This window comes from Cyprinus carpio, chromosome A6 (assembly GCF_018340385.1).
Source record: "Cyprinus carpio isolate SPL01 chromosome A6, ASM1834038v1, whole genome shotgun sequence".
NCBI lineage: Eukaryota > Metazoa > Chordata > Actinopteri > Cypriniformes > Cyprinidae > Cyprinus > Cyprinus carpio.
In genome coordinates this window covers 12866852-12887532 of record NC_056577.1, presented here as the reverse complement: position 1 = coordinate 12887532, position 20681 = coordinate 12866852, and the positions used below count along the sequence as shown (strand labels likewise).

Genomic DNA, 20681 nt, shown 5'->3' with positions numbered 1-20681 from the left:
AACCTGAAACTACTTTTATCTGAAAAGCAAAAACATAACTTATTTTACAAAAATCAGCAAACTGCAACAAAGCAGGAACAAAACCAATCTCCAATCACCTGTGAGCATTTGAGAGATGGAAAAGAAAAACACAAGAACTTCAAAGGGGAGCTGTAACATAACCACATACTTATAATAGTCTACTAAAATATTGTCTATTCGACCAAATATATACTCTTAGTATTAGTAGGCTATAGGCCTACTTGTTTTTTTATTACATCCGTTGATAATAAATACATTACAAAAACATTGTAAAAATTAAAAATTAGGCTACCTTATAAAGGAAAAAAGTCATCCCACTCCTCTACGTGCTACTATCATTACTTGGATTACATGGTCACGCGCCTTCTTTTCGGACGTGATTTTCCTCCAATCCCTCATTAAAGAAAAATTATGTTAAAAAAAAGGCGCGTGAGAAGGGGGCGGAATATTTGGCAAATTACGCTACAGCCCTTATATTTTTGCACTGATTGGCTATTAACTGTGAGCAGACAGGGTGTCAGTCAGTGCATTAGAGAATACAGTGAACAGAAATGAAAAGAAACGAAGTTGTTTGTCAGGTTTTCCTAACAGGCAACTATTTTTTTTAAATAAGGCCAAAAAACCGCGACCCGGGATTTTTTTCACGCAACTTAACAAAAAAAGAAGCCCATAGTCGCGTATAATACGCGGAATCGGCAACTATAGCCACAGGCCATTAAGAAAATTACTCCAAACCACAGTGAGGCAGTGTTGCAAAGATTGTGTAAAAATTCTCTCGTTCTGGTTTTACGTGGGACAAGTCTCGCGATAGAAATATCACTTGGAGAAACATGGCGACGCTGTATGAAGGATACACGTTGTGTGGAGTTGGACCAGTGCAAAATTCCTCTAATATAGGGATTCTGGGAGTTGAACAGGGTAGAGATATCGATTATGTCCTCGTCACTGACTCTTCGAGATCTATTACCGTTTATAAGGTAAAACGAGTTAGTAAATACCGTCTGTCTAATGAGAAACTGTCGCACGCGGTTCTACAGCGTGTAAACCCAGGAATTGCTCCAACAGCATCATATGCTGTTAATCCATTCTGTACATGTTATTTCATACGAGACTTGTTAGCTAAGTAATTTGTAATACTTTTTAAAGGTTTATTTTTCGTTCTTTTTTTTTTCTTTCTTTTTTTCTGATAACTAGGTGTCTGATCAGAAGCCTACGGGCAGTTGGTCAGTGAAACAGGGACAAATAATCTCTTGCCCCGCGGTGTTTAACACGCAGTCCCAGGAATATGTGGTCGTTACAGATGACAGGGTAAGAAGACAGACATTATTTTCCCCATAAGCCTGCTTCAATTTCACATGTTAAGAACTTGATTTAGGCATGATTGTTGTGTTGTAGGTCGTCAGAGTTTGGAAAGAAGATGATGTTAACCTGGAAAAGGCTTTTAAAGCAACAGTAAGTATAGTTCAATTTCATAAGGTCTGAATTGGGTGGATGGTAGGGATAGGTACCGAGAACCGGTATTTTTTGGACCGTAAGTTACGTAATTGGGTTAATACCGGACTACCGATAAGCTTCAGGACAAACGATACTGTTATCGATACTTGCGTTGTTTTATCTCCGTTTACATCAATGTTAATGGAGAATTAAAAGCTGCTGGTTACTATTTCCTTAACTGAATGAATGATGTGGCCGTTTGCTCGACGTGCGTGTGATATCCATACGCATGTGTTTGCGTGCGATCGGTCATGGCGGCAAGAGCGAAACGTTCTGAAGTGTGGGCTCACGTTACAAAACTAAACGACACCAGTGTAAGATGCAATGTATGCAGTAGTGTAACAGTGAACAAAGGAGGCAACACTAGTAATATAATTAAACATTAACAAACAAGACACAACATATTCCTCAAGCAATGCGCTGTATTTACCGTGTCTTCCGGCTAGGGCTGGGTGATTCAGATGATTCGATTTAGATTCACAGGCTTTCGATTACATTCAGTGAATATAGTTTTAATACAGATGCTATTGATATTTAAAAAAAAAAAAAAGTTTACAGTAAACATCATTTTACAAATGGTGAATTTCTAAAAAGAAATTAAGAGCCACAGGCCTGTATTTTAAACCTTATCTTTTTTTGTATAGGGCCATTTTTTAAACAATAATAGCGCCATATAAAATTAATTTTTCTGGTAATCAGATGGAGGCATAAAACAATTTAATTTATCCTAATCAAATGAAAAACCCTTTTATTTTCTGGCAAACAAAGTGCTCCACAACAAAGGTTTACTGTTAAAATTAAAAAGAAAACAAATGTGATTATTCCTTTAAAAATAAAGATTTATTAATATTTATTATTAGTAGTAGTAGTAGCAGCATTGTTACATTGAGTCTTAAGACTGCTAAATAGTAATATATTTTTGACAGTTTCTTCACGTGAAACTAAACTTTTATTTTGACGGGTTGCCGTGAGGAACTTGCAGCTGCTGTGATATGATTTGTCAGATTAAACGGTAAAATGCTGATGAAGTGACTCAGAGCAGCTGGGGATGAAATTTGTGTATTCATATCGTCATAGTGAGACGACAGAGGCTGAAAACACAGCAAGCGTCATCCTCGCTTGTGTAAACAAAAGTGCGTTGCAGCATCCTCCATTCATTCATTCATTCATTGCGGAAATTATGGCGCCTTTACGCGTGGTCAAATGCTTCCGCAGAGTTTTAGTATTACTATAGAATTTTACTTGAGCAATGCAAATTGCGCATATTGCTTTGTTCTTGGTTCTTGTCAACAGTATCTCCACCATAAGCACTGAATGAATGACAGGGTTTCTGTTGTAATAGTGTGCAAGGTAAATAAGAGGGCGACATCTAATGGAGAAGCCTAATGAAAAGATTTACATTAATCAGATCTTCTTTTAAATGTTTGCTGAAATAAATACTGGACCAGATCGATCCATGGCTTTTCAGGGCTCTAGACTAACTTGTTGCACTGGTGTGCCTAACTTTTTTTCTTAGGTGCACCAGCACAAAAGTTAGGTGCACCCAAATTTTTGACCACATCGCATTTAACATCGCAGTTTTACAAGTTCACTTTTTTTAAATCGCTGTCCATATAGGCAATATTGACTTGTAAATGATTAATTAACAATCTGGTCAACACAAAGTTCTTTATTTGAAGCACTTTCTACAAGAAAGGTAACTTATTGAAAAAGTGTTGGTGCTTAAAGTGCTTCACTGAGCTGAAATTTAAACTTAAAAACATCTCAAGATAAATTAAATAAAAATAAATTCTAAATTAAGTGTTTTAAGGGCTTCCAACTTAACATCTCATGGCTCAATGTCTTATGGACTATCCTCGATTGCAGTCACATGCCCCTTGGATGGCCAACTCCTGTAGTTTGGCCTTCTTGATCTTTGGTCTTGGCTAAACCAGCTTGCCACACTCTCTTTAGCATCAAAGTCTCCCAGACTTGGCCCCTCTTCACTGATTCTTATCAAATCTTCCACTGTGTCTGAATGAAGGGATGCTCTAGTGTCTGATCTGAACAGACACTAAACAGCTTATACTACTGTCTCAGCTATTAAAATAGTTCAGTTTTGTATGTAATAGCAAAGTGATTATATTTCGTTTCGCTTTTTAAGTTAATTTAGTTATTTTTTTTAAATATAAGTTTGAGTTTTTTTTTTTTTTTTTTTTTTTTAAAGTAACGACCAAGTGGCCAGCGGCAGACAGTGAGCCTATGTTTGATCAATTTAGCCTTCTCAAATCATCACGACTTGCCTAAAATAAAATCTAGAGATATAAAACAGTTTAAACATTAGACCCAGATAAATGTGCGCTATATCCAATAGTTTGTGCGGAGCCGCTTCAGGACATGGAGACGCCAGCGTGATCACTTGCAATTTTCAGTAGATACGCCATCATTTTTGCACATAAAGGTAAGAGTAATGCATCATTTGTAACTGCAAAGGGTTTTTTATTTGTGTGCACTCACAATATCAACAAAACGTTGTGCTTTTATAAAATAAAGAAAACAAACACGCTGTGGTTTCTGCATCTCATCTTTAACAGGAGTCCAAAAATGAACCTAAACTCAGTGAAAACATGCCTCACAGACATGATAAATATATCTATAGAAAGCTTTAAATGATTACTTAACGAAATAAAACAAATCAAAAACAAAATCTTTCATTATCATAATTCGTAAAGATGCACTTCTCTCTAATGCTCGTCTAATGAGATGGCGAGTCAGCAACTTCATCCTTGCGACACAGACTCAGAAAACACTAGTTTATTAGTAAATAATTCAAATATCTTCTTACTATTTCCCCCGTCACATTTATGGTAATTACTTTTGCCAGTGCTTTGTGGCAAGCTTGAGCCTATTGCGTGTATTTGAATGTAGAACTGTTCTACTGCGCTGCTGCTGCGGTACACTAAACACCGTCGAGCTGCTCTTGACAGTTGCGGTAGCACGCTCTTGTGTTGTTTCCACCAGCGCAGCAATTTTGTTTCATCACTAATTGATGGATGTCTAAAATATAAAAGTGAGAAGTCTAAAACAGGCGGGAGGCCCGGCCCGCGTCTGAATTATGACGTGAAAATTATTCCGAAGCCTGGCTCGGGTGTAAAAAAAAGTTGGGGTCCGTCATGCTGGGCTGAAATGCAGGGCTCTAGTGTCTGTTGTTGAACCACAGGGAGACTTTCAGAGTCACGGAGACTTTCTTTTTTCCCCTCGAACGGCTCGTTGCACCGGTGCGACCTGATTTTTTTTTGTAGTCGCACCATTGAAAAATTAGTTCCCTGCTTTTGAGAATCGATATCAAATCGACATCATTTAAATAAAACTATTGATCGAAAAATGTTTTTTTTTGCCCAGCTCTACTCCCGGCTCCAACTGCAACTCACGAGACACATTTACATGAAATATTAATTCAGCTGTAGAGTTACACTCACGAGACACTGCACTTGTTTGCATGTGCTTTAAAGCCTTGCCGGTTAAACATTTCAATCGTGTTCTGTTCTGACATGCACTTATTCAGAGCGTGTACAACTGAAGCGTGCGCACACTAAAGGCCCCGATATACTTCAAACGAAGTTCGTTTTTCATTCTTCTTTTGGGGGCAAAAAGAGTTTGAAAAGGCTGAGCGACAGTATACGGTTTCCGAACTTTCCAACACCCCCGCACAACTGGAGGCGGGGTGTAGAATAATGTAAACATGTTGCGACGCTAGCGCATATCCCCTAAACAAAACAACAATGAAATGAAGAAGTGTAGGCAATCTAGGTGTGAGACGGGCCCCAATGGTCAGCAGTTCGGAGTCAAGTATCATGTTTGCAATACAAAATAACCATTCTATTTCCATAATTAGTGCTGGGCGGTATACCGGTTCATAATGAAAAACGGTGTATATTTTCGTTATGATATAAATTTTTAATATACCGCCATACCGATGTATTTAATTACTCAACGTTCAGAATGTTCAGCCCCCTCCCTCCGAAGCTTCGAATATTCGGTGTTGATTACTACCAAAGCTTCAAAGCTCAAAAAATGGTATTCGGACCAGCCCTACTATACTGAAACTTTTCATCAAATTAATCCATCTTTTCTGTTTAAACATCATTTTTAAAAACAATAAATCTTTAAAATATAGAAAATGTTTATAAAACAGAACAATGACCAATTATAACCACATTAGAACATATTTCACCCAAAAATGTAAATTGTCATTAATTACTTACCCCCATGTCGCTCCAAACCTATAAGACCCTTTTGTGCAGAACACAGATGAAGATATTTTTTTAACATGCCTTGTGTACGCAAAAAACAGCAACCACAAAAAAGTACGTCTTTATTCACAAATGATGTATCTCCAACACATTTTCACCAAAGCACCATGTTATGGACTCCTAGGAATATATTAAAAAGTGTCAGCAAGTGCTAAATACACTGGAAACATGCTAGAAACATACTAAAACATGCTAACAACACTTAGCTAAATGTTAAAGCGTGCTATTATTGCAGTGAAACAGGAAGTTACTGTAATTCAGGCATACAGTGTCCAATCTGCCCCAAATTGAACAAGTTTGATAAGAGTCCTGTCCTGAACACTTCAACATGCCCATATTCGGTTATAGTCATAGTGCCACCTGCTGGCAACAGGAAGTGGCATGTTTAACACTGTTATGGACTCCTTGCAAATAATAAAAAGCACCAACAAGTGTTAAATAGGCTGGCAAAATTCTAGAAGGATGCTAAAACATGCTAGCAACACTTAGGTCAGTGTTAAAGCATGGTACAAATGCAGTGAAACAGGTAGTAGCTGTAACTCAGGCATGCAATGTCCAATCTGCCCCAAATTGAACAAGCTTGATTAGAGCCTGGCCTGAAGACATGTACATGCTCATATTTGGTTATAGTTATAGCGCCACCTACTGGCAACATGAAGTGACATGTTTTACACTGGTATGCACTATTAGCAACATAGTAAAATATTCCATTGTGTGCTAAACATGCTAGAAATATTCTCAAACATGCTAGCAACACATACTAAGTGCTAAAGCATGCTATTAATACTATCAAACAGGAAGTTGTTGTAACTCATGCATACATTGCCCAATCTGCCCCAAACTTCACACATTTTATAAGAGTCCTGGCCTGAACATATCAACATGCCCGTATTCGGTTATAGTCATAGCGCCACCTACTGGCAATAGGAAGTGTCATGTTTAACACTGTTATGGACTCCTAGCAACATATTAAAAAGTGTCAGGAAGTGCTAAATATACTGGCAATATGTTAGAAACATGCTAAAACATCCTAGTAGCACTTAGCTAAGTGCTAAAGCATGCTACTAATGCAGTGAAAAAGGAAGTTGCTGTAACTCAGGCTAGCAATCTCCGATCTGCCCCAAACTTAACACATTTGACAAGAGTCCTGTCCTGAACACATCAACATGCCCGTATTCAGTTATAGTCATAGCGCCACCTGCTGGCAACAGAAAGTGTCATGTGTAACACTGTTATGGACTGCTTGCAAAATAATAAAAAGCATCAACAAGTGTTAAATAGGCTGGAAAAATCCTAAAAGCATGCTAAAACATGCTAGCAACACTTAACTCAGTGTTAAAGCATGCTATTAATGCAGTGAAGCAGAACATTACTGTAACTTGTGCATACAATGTCCAATCTGCCTCAAACTTCACAAGTTTGATTAAAGTCCTGGCCTGAAGATATCTACATCCTCATATTTGGTTATAGTTATAGCGCCACCTACTGGCAACAGGAAGTGACGTTTTACACTTATACACTATTAGCAACACAGTAAAATATGCCATTGTGTGCTAATCATGCTAGAAATATTCTTAAACATGCTAGCAACACTTACTGTGTACTAAAGGATGCTATTAATACTATGAAACAGGAAGTTGTTGTAACTCATGCATACAATGCCCAGTCTGCCCCAAACTTCACACGTTTTATAAGAGTCCTGGCCTGAACACATCTAAAGGCCAATATTCAATTATAATTATAGCGCCACCTGCTGGCAACAGGAAATGACTTATTTTAAACTAACTTAAACATGAAGTGTTTGATCTGCCTTAAACTTAATATGTTTGATAAGATTCCTGGTCTCAACAGATCTTAAGGCCAATATTTCAGTTATAATCATATCGCCACCTGCTGGCGACAGGAAATTACTTGTTTTAAACTAACTTAAACATGCAATATCCGGTCTGGCCAAAGGTCATGTGTTTGATATGGGTCCTAGCCTGAACTCATCTTTAGGCCAATATTTATTTATAGTCTTAGCGCCTCCTGCTGGCAACAGGAAATTACTTCTTTTACACTAACTTACACATGCAATGTCTGATCTGCCCGAAACTGTATGTTCAGTAGGATTTATGGCCTGAAGACATTTACATGCTGATATTCAGTTATAATCATAGCGGCACCTGTTGGCTGCAGGAAATGTGGCACAAATATTTACCATTTTATAAGCATATGGTCCAACGTTCGCTGTTCTCCTATGGCCACCGGGTGCGAGGGCCCTTTGATCGCTGCTTGCAGCTTTAATTAAATGTTGTCATTTAGCACAGGGGTTCCCAAACTTTTCGATTCCATGACCCACCTAGACAAGTGTAATCTATTTCATGACCCACCAAAATATTTGAGATAAAAAAAAAAAATTTACTTGAAGCCTAATCTTAATTAAAGTTTGATATCACAGAAATTAAGTATTTAAGAAAAATAACCATTTTATTTTAGTATACAACTGTAAAATTTCACTTTAAGTTTTAATTTCTTTGTTTACAGACGTTAAAATATGAAATGTCCATAAAAACGTGAAACAGGCTCACTCCAGTGAACTGTAATCTGCGCTGCGTGTTGTTAAACTCATCGTGGGCTTCAGCGCAGAAAATGCATTCATGGTCCTTCCGTGTTTGTGTAAGGGAGAGCGGTGCACAATCCAACACTTTTTTTTTTTTTTAGGAAAGCACAAGAAGTAAAGCAGAACTATCTAAAACAGTTTGGAGATTAAAATAATTGTGAAATAGGTCAAAATAATTAACAGATGCGTCTCATTTTAAATAAACACTAAAAAAATGAGAAGACAAATTTACTTCAGTCAGAAATGTACTTTTGCAATGGTTAAATGTTCAGCAATATCTTCAAAATATTTTTGAACTTTGGCACGTTTTTTCTCTATATAGAGATATGTCAAGGAAATATTACAACATTTTGTAAATTGTTATGTGGAAATGTTTAAATCTTGTAGTGTTACAATTAACCCTGCATTTATACCCTGCTCACCCCATACATGTGAAATGCTTTTTACAGACCGTTTCCCGAACGAAAACAGTGCAGTTCAAACAGACAATAGAAATGAATGAACATAGCCTTCCTCGAACCATTTCCGTAACATTTGAATTTTCTGGTGTATGCAATCTCATGTAGAATACAGTGCATTGAAGTGAGCAAGTTTTTTTCATTAATAATGTTGACTGATTGAGCCTTTTAATAAAGACGTTGCTCATTATTTAAACTTAATAATGCAATTATTAATTGCAATTCGAAAATCACACTAAGGATGTTGCAATTCGTAATTAATGTTGGTAGGCTATATCGTGCAGCCCTAGACTGAACTGTGTGAGTGTGTGTGTCATTTAAACGCAAATTTAGCTGCAGCCAAGTGACTGTGGGACCCACCTTGCTCCATTCTGCGACCCACAAGTGGGTCGCGACCCACACTTTGAAAACCCCTGATTTAGCAGACGCTTTTATCCCAAGCGACTTACAAATGAGGACAATAGAAGCAATCAAAACCAACAAAAGAGCAATAATATGCAAGTGCTATATTAGTATATTATTATAGTTATATTTCAATTTCACAAAGAAATATACAGCATTTTGTCCAAGCAATAATAAAATGACACATTCATAATTTTTCTTAAATATCATTTTGTTAAAAAATAAAATAAAATTGTGAATCGAATCGTGAAATGAAAATCGTGAATAGAATTGTGAGTTGAGTGAATCGTTACGTTCCTACTAGGTTGTGAATTAATATATTGTGTACACTAATTTAGGCAATGTGCTCAGTGGCTCACAATACACTGGTGACTAGGGATGTCAACGATTAATAGATGATCGATTAATTGTTGATAAGAGATGCAATCGATTAAAGCTATGGGTGGTCGATTAAGCTATTTAATTTTGGGCTGCGTGCGGCTCATGTGCAAAACACGTGCGAGCGGCTGTGAGTGAAGGTATATAAATGCATCGTCATTCATTCATAATGTACAAAAATTAAGCTTTTAATATGATTTAAACTTTAAAAGTACATTAAAATAGAAACAACACAAAGTTCTTCAACATGGAAAGCAATAGAAATGTAGTAATTAATTTCCCCAGATAATTGTTTCATACCAGGCTCTACGTTTCACAGGGCTGCGGGACACGGGACAGATAGGCAGGCTATTCATTCCTACAACATAATTCGTTCCTGCGACTTCTTTTGTGGCCACTGCCCATGTTTCATGAATTTTGTTCCTTAAACAGCCCATGATTTAACTAAAATAGGGAACAAGTTAATAAATCTAACAAATTCTTAATTCATGGGCATGAAATCTTTCATTTGCCTGTATACCAAAGAGATGCGAAAACAGTGATTAAAAAGTTAATGACAATAAAATAAACCTGCGAAATTAGAGGGTTAGACGGCGAGGATTTAGGAAAAGAAACAATGCCTAAATATTACTGAATTTGTGGAAATTCGTGAGCAACCGGCAAACCAGAACAAAGCCATGTAAATGTAGGCTATGGGCTCGAGCAGCATCCAAAAGCATCCTTGCAATGTAACATTCTCCAGCTAACCAATTATTCCTCTAGGAAACAAAGCTTTTATACTACACTTGTCATAATCAGAGCTTATCATTTGTAAATTAATAATTGCTGGATTCAGAACAGCAATAAAAAGGCACTGTGACTGACACTGACGATACGTTTTCCCAGAGCTTTCAATGATGTCACTAAACGGTGACACCACAACTACGAGCAAGTTTCTGCATGGACCTAACTAGCCTAGGGCACAGGTTTTCAAGCCCTGGGACAAAATGGGATGCTTTAAGGAAAATGTATAGCCTAAGTAATAGGCTTAAAAAAAAAAAAAATCATAAAAAAAAAAACTCACTTATTTAGGCTAACAGATTTAAAACAAGTGTGGCGCAGTGCTCAAACAAGTTCACGTAAAGAAAAGGATGACAACGCAAATCCTTGTTTGTTTGCTTTATTTTACAAAAGCACATCTTCAGTTTTTATTTTGAGTGTGCAAAAATAAAAGTAAACACTTGGATTATATCTTACTCCAAAATTATAATTTTTTTTAATGATTCAGCTGTTCAGTCGTGCTGGCGCCTTGCGTCCACACACCCCACATATTCTAGCAATTCAAACTTCCTTCGCAGTCTGTTCATTTTTTTTAAATATAATAGTCAACCAAACGTATAAAAGGTCAGTTATAATAGACCGTAGTATACCGGTCCACTCTGCTGTTAAGGATGTTTTTGCTCATGTGAAGAGGATGATCTTGTCCATCTATATGCGAATGCGTGTAAAGTACAAGCCTAGTTTACATTATAAATAGTAGTTTAACATTCAAATACATTGCGAATATGGGAACATTTGGATTTGTGATGAATAAGATGTGAGCAATAACCTCCAAATACATCTAGCCAAACCCATACTGGCTTGTCCTCGTTTGCACGCCCGCATGCACTGTTTCGATCTAATGCACTGTAAATGCCGGATTTTTAAAAAACAAATAGGCCTACTGGAATGCAAAAATCTGACATTTTCCAGCAGGATCAAATTAAGAACAGGTCATAATACTCACATAAAAAATATTTCATGTGAGCAACAGTTTGTTTTGCTGCAGCAGCGCCAATGGAAGCGGTTAACTGACTGCGCAGCACAGCCACACGTGCCACAGTTACGTTTGGGATAATTTTATTTTAAATTCCATAATGTCAGTTGAAAACATTGTAATTGTGTTTTAAAATACAACAATAAGCACCACTAAACCTTTTAAAGAGGCGCGTTCAGCGATCTCCATGACGGGATAGGAAACCGTCAATAAAGTAAAATGATCTCAAATGTACAGCGTGCTCTCTTCATTTTATCAAATGATCATAATAATCACATCTAATCATTTTAGAATCTTGCTACCACATTTTATTCAGACTAAACCCCCTTTATTTCGGGAGAGAAAGCGGTTGAGAGTGGCTTTTGCACATCTTCTCATTCCGGTGACTGCGTGCTGTTGAAATAGATGCATTTAGCAGCATTAAGGTTAATGATTAATCGATTAATTGATCGTTAATTTAAATGATGATAGATCATGGTAATGATCGAAAATTTACATCCCTACTGGTGACTATTTCCGACCTGACATTAATGCACAACAGTAAAACTGATATCTTTTTTTTTTTAATGCTATTTACAGCATATTATGATAAATACTTTGTTACATGTATGTGCAAGATTTCAGTCATAAATAAATTGGAAATGTTTACTAGATTATACATTACCTTTCTAGTGATGTATGTTTATGCTGAAATATAATATTGGTTTGTGTTTTAAAATCTATTAATTGTCATTTTGTAGTGAATTCTCGAAGTTGTGAGCTTCAGAACTTCCTATAAGGGAACATAGTGGTGATCATCGATGCTTCCTGGTTTTCACAGCTTTGAGAAAACATTTCAGTGCACTGTAAAAAAATTTGTGATTGAGACAGCCCTTAACCACTGACTACTGAGCAGGGGACCTGAGTGATACACACCCAGAGTTTAGGTCCACACCTGATCACACTCACCTGTTTGTGACTTTATAGTTAGAAAACTGAAGACCTTGATCAGTGTGTTCAGGTGCACTGCACTAGGTTGGAGCAAATCTTTGCATGTAAGTGGACCTTGAAAGACAATGTTGAGATCTCCTGCAATATGTTCTGAACATGACAATTCAAATAGGAAGGATGACTTCTAGATTGATGACTTACAACACTGGTTTCCAGTCCCTGGCATGGAGGACCAACATTCTGCAGAGTTTCTGGTGATCCTTGATCAGCTGCTTAGGTCAGCTTAAATGGTGGTTGAAGCTAAACTCTGGAAAGAGAAAGAAAACAACCAATATTATGATGTTCAAAAGTTGCAGTTAAAAATTGACTCGTAAATGTGCACAACATCTGAAAATGCACAAAGATGAGAAGGCAGTGTGTTTAATGAGAACTTTCAACCCACAAAGATGAGAAGGCAATGTGTTTAATGAGAACTTTCAACCCACTGAAAATATTAAGTCACAGATGCATTTTTATTTATTCTTGTTGTTATTATTATTATTATTATTATTCTTGAAATAAGTTATAATTACCTTGTGGTTTATCTGTGATTTTCAGTCTCTGAAATAGGAATATTCTATCAATTATGAATGGCATCATATGTAACATTTAATAAGAGTTCTAACACAGTGTCTACATGGGTGGGACAATACAATACAATAGAAACTGTTATAGTCAGTGATGTTGTCAACATTGGATGTGGCATGGCATGACACAACATATCCCCAACAGTAAACTGATGCCTTACTCTATTTAACGACGTACTGACACAAAGTTCAAATGATTTTCAACGGTCGATTTGTCACGTCCAGTGTAGACACGGTGTGAGAGTGTAGCTTGGGTATAGAGAATGGGAATCTGTCATTTTGCATTGTATTCTGGGTAGGGATGCACCGGTTGACCGGCCATAAATCGGAACTGGCCGGTTTTTGCTTAAAATACGCGATCGACAGTCGGCCGGTTTTTGTTCTTTTTTCGGCCGATTTTTCCGGAAGTGCGCCTGCGTGCACAGACTGCATTGTAATCATTCACTATCATGTCATTTGTGTGGAAGTATTTCGAAATCTGTGCGCAGGACACAGGTAGTCGTTCAGCACTGGAAGTGCAGAGTTACATGTCTGAGGCACAGATAGCAGGAAGCGAACAGCCGCTGGTGTACTGGCGCACAAATAAGAGCCCCTTTCCTGCGCTCGCTGAAGCTGCGCGAGTGTACTGTACCTGTCCGCGCCTTACACAAATGGAGACAGTGAAGGGATGTTCAGCTCAACGTCTCGCGTGTTGGATGAGAAATTTTTTTTTTTTTTTTTTTTTTTTTTTGTAAAGTAGAACTTGCATAAACGTTTGAAAAGCCAGAAGTAAACGCCAGTTCTGTGTAAGATGATTATTTTTATTTTGCCTTAAAATTACATTGACTTAATTTGATTTAAAATTCACCTGCTGTAGCACATTGAAAAAAAAACAAAGTTTCATTCATCCAATTAAAATTTTTTTAGGGTAATGATTCACATCTATTTTTTTAAACTTAAGCCAATAGTTATTTATTTTTCATTGGCTCAAGTAAAAAAAAAATACAGATGTGAATCATTACCCTATTTTTTATTTTTATTTTTTTAATTGGACGAATGAAACACTTTGCATCTTTGTTTTATTCGCACAAACATGATTTTAACATTTTGGAATAATTTATTTATATAGCATACTTTTATTTAGTCTCACTGGTAAAGACCTTTTTTATTTAAAACCCAATTTTAAAACTAAAACAAATACTGAATGCTGATTAAGAAACATCTTCTTGAATGTGTGTTGATTGTGTTGTTTGGATTGAAGAACTATGCAGTTATTGCCTTTAATTTCACATGGTTACAGTTAATCTTTTAATTTAAGGCCAGTTCTATGTAGTTTCAACCCAATTCAAAAACAAAAGCTAAATGCTGATGTCTGTACCATCTATGTTTGTACTGAATGTAGGCTACTTACTGTGCAGTCACTGACATTAATTTCAGATGGTTACAGATATTGTTTATAATAACCAAAAGCCAGTATGGCCTATTAAATAACAAATAAACATCTTGTTTATGTATACTTTCCTTCTTTCTTGTTTGTTGCTTAAAGAAAAAAATATCAGGTATCTGAATCGGCCAGTTTGCTTGTAAAAAAAATCGGTATCGGAATCGGCCATGAAAAATCATGATCGGTGCATCCCTAATTCTGGGTATACAATACAAATCACCAGAGGAAAAGAGGACTGTTTACATTAATATTTTTGAGAGCTTCTTGCACTTTATTAGAATAAATGTTCTAATATTCAAATTCCTTGTTAAAGTTTTTGATCAGTTTTTGTTTTTGAAATAAGTCTGTTCACCAAGAAAACTGCATTTATTTGATCATAAATATAAAATGTAATGATGTGAAATATTACAATTTAAAATAACTTTTTTTATGTGAATATATTGTAAAATGTAATTTATTCTTGTTTTCGCAAAGCATGATTTCTGAAGGATCATGTGACACTGGAGACTGGCATAATGATGCTGAAAATTCAGCTTTGATCACTTTAAAACATATTGCAATAGAAAATAGTTATAAAAAATGGTAATTTCACAATATTACTGTTTTACTGTATTTTAATCAAATAAATGCAGCAGTGGTGACTAAGCATAAAATATTTTTTTCAAATACATGAGAAATCTGACCCTTTAACTTTTGAATGATAGTGAATGTTGGAGGTATTACTAAGAATCTAGGAACATAATCTGTCACAGAGCCAACAATATTTATTATACAATGCCAGGTTTATTATAAATAAACTATAGCAGAGGTGGAATGCAGAAAAGAAAAATAATAATTTACAGAATATACAAAAAAAAAAATACAATTTACATTTTTAGGTTTACTTAGTAATGCTCTTTCAGTGTTACTTATGTTTGGACATCAAAATAACTAACAAGCAATATATATATATACATTTGCAGAAGAAAATTAGAGATGCATGGTGAAATAGGTGAAATATATTGTGAAAGAAGCATATAAAGTTAATGAGCTTTCTCAGATCACTTGTTTTCAATATCTCTGTCAGCAGCTCCCTTCAGAAATTTTAAAATCAGGAACTTCTGTGTCGTAGAGGGTTTTTTCTGTCACTTCTGAAATCACAGAACAAGTGGTATCAGTGTATTTACCATGAAAAGATCAAAACCAATGTTTAAGTTTCAGCCCATTTTCACGCTCCATGTAAGTGACGTATCGATTAACTGTATATACAGTGGGTACGGAAAGTATTCAGACCCCCTTACATTTTTCACTCTGTTATATTGCAGCCATTTGCTAAAATCATTTAAGTAATTTTTTTTCATCATTAATGTACACACAGCACCCCATATGACAGAAAAACACAGAATTGTTTACATTTTTGCAGATTTATTAAAAAAGAAAAACTGAAATATCACATGGTCCTAAGTATTCAGACCCTTTGCTGTGACACTCATATATTTAACTCAGGTGCTGTCCATTTCTTCTGATCATCCTTGAGATGGTTCTACACCTTCATTTGAGTCCAGCTGTGTTTGATTATACTGATTGGACTTGATTAGGAAAGCCACACACCTGTCTATATAAGACCTTACAGCTCACAGTGCATGTCAGAGCAAATGAGAATCATGAGGTCAAAGGAACTATCTGAGGAGCTCAGAGACAGAATTGTGGCAAGGCACAGATCTGGCCAAGGTTACAAAAAAAATTCTGCTGCGCTTAAGGTTCCTAAGAGCACCAGTGGCCTCCATAATCCTTAAATTGAAGATGTTTGGGATGACCAGAACCCTTCCTAGAGCTGGCCATCCGGCCAAACTGAGCTATCGGGGGAGAAGAGCCTTGATGAGAGAGGTAAAGAAGAACCCAAAGATCACTGTGGCTGAGCTCCAGAGATGCAGTCGGGAGATGGGAGAAAGTTGAAGAAAGTCAACCATCACTGCAGCCCTCCACCAGTCAGAGCTTTATGGCAGAGTGGCCCGACGGAAGCCTCTCCTCAGTGCAAGACACATAAAAGCCCGCATGGAGTTTGCTAAAAAACAAAGATATAAGATTCTCTGGTCTGATGAGACCAAGATAGAACTTTTTGGCTTTAATTCTAAGCGGTATGTGTGGAGAAAACCAGGCACTGCTCATCACCTGTCAAATACAGTCCCAACAGTGAAGCATGGTGGTGGCAGCATCATGCTGTGGGGGTGTTTTTCAGCTGCAGGGGCAGGACGACTGGTTGCAATCGAGGGAAAGATGAATGTGGCCAAGTACAGGGATATCCTGGATGAAAACCTTCTCCAGAGTGCTCAGGATCTCAGACTAGCCCGAAGGTTCACCTTCCAACAAGACAATGACCCTAAGCACACAGCTAAAATAACAAAGGAGTGGCTTCACAACAACTCCATGACTGTTCTTGAATGGCCCAGCCAGAGCCCTGACTTAAACCCAATTGAGCCTCTCTGGAGAGACCTGAAAATGGCTGTCCACCAACGTTTACCATCCAACCTGACAGAACTGGAGAGGATCTGCAAGGAGGAATGGCAGAGGATCCCCAAATCCAGGTGTGAAAAACTTGTTGCATCTTTTCCAAAAAGACTCATGGCTGTATTAGATCAAAAGGGTACTTCTACTAAATACTGAGCAAAGGGTCTGAATACTTAGGACCATGTGATATTTCAGTTTTTCTTTTTTAATAAATGTGCAAAAATGTCAACAATTCTGTATTTGTCAATATGGGGTGCTGTGTGTACGTTAATGAGGGGAAAAAATGAACTTAATTGATTTTAGCAAATGGCTGCAATATAACAGAGTGAAAAATTTAAGGGGGTCTGAATACTTTCCGTACCCACTGTATATACAGTGGTGTGAAAGTGTTGGCCCCCTTCCTGATTTCTTATTTTTTTGCATGTTTGTCACACTTTAATGTTTCAGATCATCAAACAAATTTAAATATTAGTCAAAGATAACACAAGTGAACAACATGCAGTTTTTAAATGAAGGTTTTTATTAAGGGAAGACAAAATCCAAAAATTACATGGCCCTGTGTGAAGAAGTGTTTGCCCCCCTGTTAAAACTGTGGTTTATCACACCGGAGTTCAATTTCTCTAGCCACACCCAGGCCTGATTACTGCCACACCTATTTGCAATCAAAAAATCTCTTAAATAGGACCTCCCTGACAAAGTGAAGTAGACCAAAAGATCCTCAAAAGCTAGACATCATGCCGAGATCCAAAGATCCCAGTTTTCAACATCTATTTTTGGACTAAATTTGGACCAAATCAGATGGACCAAACAAAGACCAAGTTTCAATGTCAATTTTTGGGCTAAAAGAAGGCCATTAAGGGCCGACTTGATTAAGGCCGAAAAATTTCCAAATTACGTCTGGTGCTGGGTGGGATTAGTGCAAGCTCCTCAAATCGCTACTTGTTAATGGATTATTTTGAACAGGTAATGAAGTGTCAATGTTAAACATTGAAGCATTGATTGCAAAAGTGTCAAAACTGTTTTGCTTGATTGATTACAAGCACACAGCAAAACAATAAGTGAATAACCTATGCCAACCTTGGGTAATAAAATATTAGTTTCTTTTTTTTTTTGATGCATTTAGCTTTTTATACATTTCATTTGTGGAGCATTAAATGTTTGAATAGTTTGATTAGCCTATAGTTAGGCTACTGGTGAGTAATTTGAGTTATATTCATAAAGCAATTACTTCTGTACTTGTCATAGTAACATTTAATGAATACAACTAATATTTATATGATCTACTATATAATTCTTGAGTATAATTTTAAATAGGGGTCGACCGATTATCGGCACCGATATTAAGCATTTTTATTGTTATCGGCATCGGCCATTTTCAAAACCGATTTGCCGATAAAACCATTTTATTTTGAAATGCGCGATCTGGCACTGATCCAGCCACCTCAGTCAGAGCGCACCGCTCTGTGGCCTAGACTAAGCCCCGCCCATCGTCCGTCTGATTTGTTGGGAGTCACGAGCCTGGCCAATCAATACGGCTGTCGCGGCTGGAAAATGTTCCGCTCTAACACCGAAAGCACAGGAGCTGCTTCAGTGATCATCATCACACATCGATAAGTTATCTCTCGAAGGTAAGAATGCAGTAAACGTTCCTGAAGTTGCAATAAATCACTACACTTAAGTTGCAAAACACCTAAATATAATTGATTTATGATGACAAGCCCCGTTCAGTTATTATACTGTGAATTCCCGGTCAATGTCCGTCATTGCAGTGATATGCTTTAACGGATCATCACATCAGTGCTGAGATAGTGAAACTAAAACCTACTTCTCTCACCATTCGGCCAACTTAACGTTATATTGTGAATAGATTATCAACACAAATGAATTCACTCACGTCTGCTGCGGGTTTTTTTTTGTGTTGTTCACATAGCTTCACTGAACAGCGTCCGTTCCGTTAGGGCTCTTAGTCAAAAAAATTGCGCATATTTGGAGAAATATTGCTTTATTCTAACATGATTGCAAAATAATTTATCATACAGATTCAGAATTACCATTATGCAATTTTGAAGAGCTGAAAGGGCATCAAGCGCGAGCTCTGACGCCCTGACGCGACGCAAGCTCCCTATTCCTGATTTAGTTATCTCCGGGGCCGCGCTCTCTCATTTGACTAATAACCAGGGTGCGACTTGATGGGGGGGGATTTCCCCCCTTCTGGTCTATGCATCCCTGCCTCTGCTGAATAACTTTTATCCCCGGTGGGGATAAAAACATCATGCAAACCCGCTCTGACGTCCAGATCTGAATCAAATGATTCGCGATACACAATCCGATTGAAGCGCATCGAAACAGTGAATCATTTTGCGACGCAATGGTTTAACTGATTCGGAGTTTCAAAAAGCTCCGTTGTGTTCTTTGCTCGCTTTCTAGATGTAATTTGTTGTTTGAATAACCGTGGACATTAAATCATTACAATTAATAGGCCTAACGTAGGCTTATAATGTTTTTATTAAACTGAGATCATACTAATTACAATTTCCGTCGTATTAAAAACATTTCATAAAATTTTTCAAAGGCATCCCCCCCTCTGTTTATTTCACAAATCACACCCTGCTAATAACCCTATGCTAATAACGTAAATTGTCAATAATCTCACATTGCACGTTTCTGGATGACACTGTCCTGTATACTTCCTAGTTTGTATCGCCGTGATAAACAGTCTAAAAAAAAAAAAAAACACTATTACAATATGGGTTGTGTGTGATTTTAATGCAATTATGGGTTGCAAATAAAATGCTAAATATAACACACACACACACACACACACACACACACACACACACACACACATATATATATATATATATATATATATATATTTCTATATATATATATATATATATATATATATATAGATTACATTTATTTTCCATTATTTGTTCATTTGTTGCTGTTTAAATTTGCTTTAAGTTTTACTTAGTTTACAGAATGCTGCTGATGGATGCTCCCAGCACTTTTTATGTTTGTTGTTATTATTAATATTAATGTTGTTATTATGAACAGTTCTCAGAATTAAAGATGTGTTGAAATAATTTAAAGAGAGTCTTTGTCAGAGGCCTTTTTATTCTTAATTTTGACATTAATTTTCATTTTTACACTAGACACATATCGGTTCAAAATATCGGTTATCGGTCTCCTTGATCTGTAATAATCGGTATCGGCATCGGCCCTGAAAAATGCATATCGGTCGATCCCTAATTTTAAACAGTAAAAATAAAACACTTATTAAAAAGATAACGTTATTTGATAACCTGCGTGTCATGTTACTATTAACCCACATCAGAGAACTGTGAACATAAAAGTGTGTTAAACTGTTGTTAAATTATTTAAATATTAACTTTAATCTCAGAGGATATTCATCTCGGGAGGAGACAGGAGAACTGAGTTTGGCTGACAAAAACATTTGGGTTTCATTGCGTGTAATAGTTGTAAAATGTGAAAAACAATGTTAAATAAGATGTTCAAATGTTAAACATTATTAACACAATGGATCATGAAATGTTTTCAAACCACATTCTTAAACTTATGACATGAGCATGTAGTGCTGAAACCCTATTGTAATTGTTAGGATTTATTGCTATTATTATTCTCCAGTAAAACTGAACATGCAGACCAAACCTTAAGGTCTAGAGCAGTGGTTCTCAAACTGGGGTACACGAACAAAATTCGGAGTATTGACATTCATTTAATTCTACCACAACTACCAGTAACATTAA

The 20681-nt window shown here is 36.7% G+C and overlaps 1 protein-coding gene across 2 annotated transcripts in view; it reads left to right on the top strand.

Annotated features, from left to right (window-relative positions):
* Nucleotides 1-820: 820 nt before the first annotated feature.
* The window catches only part of nol11 (nucleolar protein 11), a 57535-nt gene continuing 37674 nt past the window's right edge, over nucleotides 821-20681 (top strand). The window contains exons 1-3 of one of the 2 annotated variants that reach the window (XM_042758103.1): nucleotides 821-998; nucleotides 1216-1329; nucleotides 1417-1473. In XM_042758103.1, coding sequence (XP_042614037.1) covers nucleotides 852-998; nucleotides 1216-1329; nucleotides 1417-1473 — 318 coding nt within the window. In that variant the 5' untranslated portion in view covers nucleotides 821-851. The remainder of the gene's footprint in view (nucleotides 999-1215; nucleotides 1330-1416; nucleotides 1474-20681) is intronic. The other variant, XM_042758102.1, reaches the window with a different exon arrangement.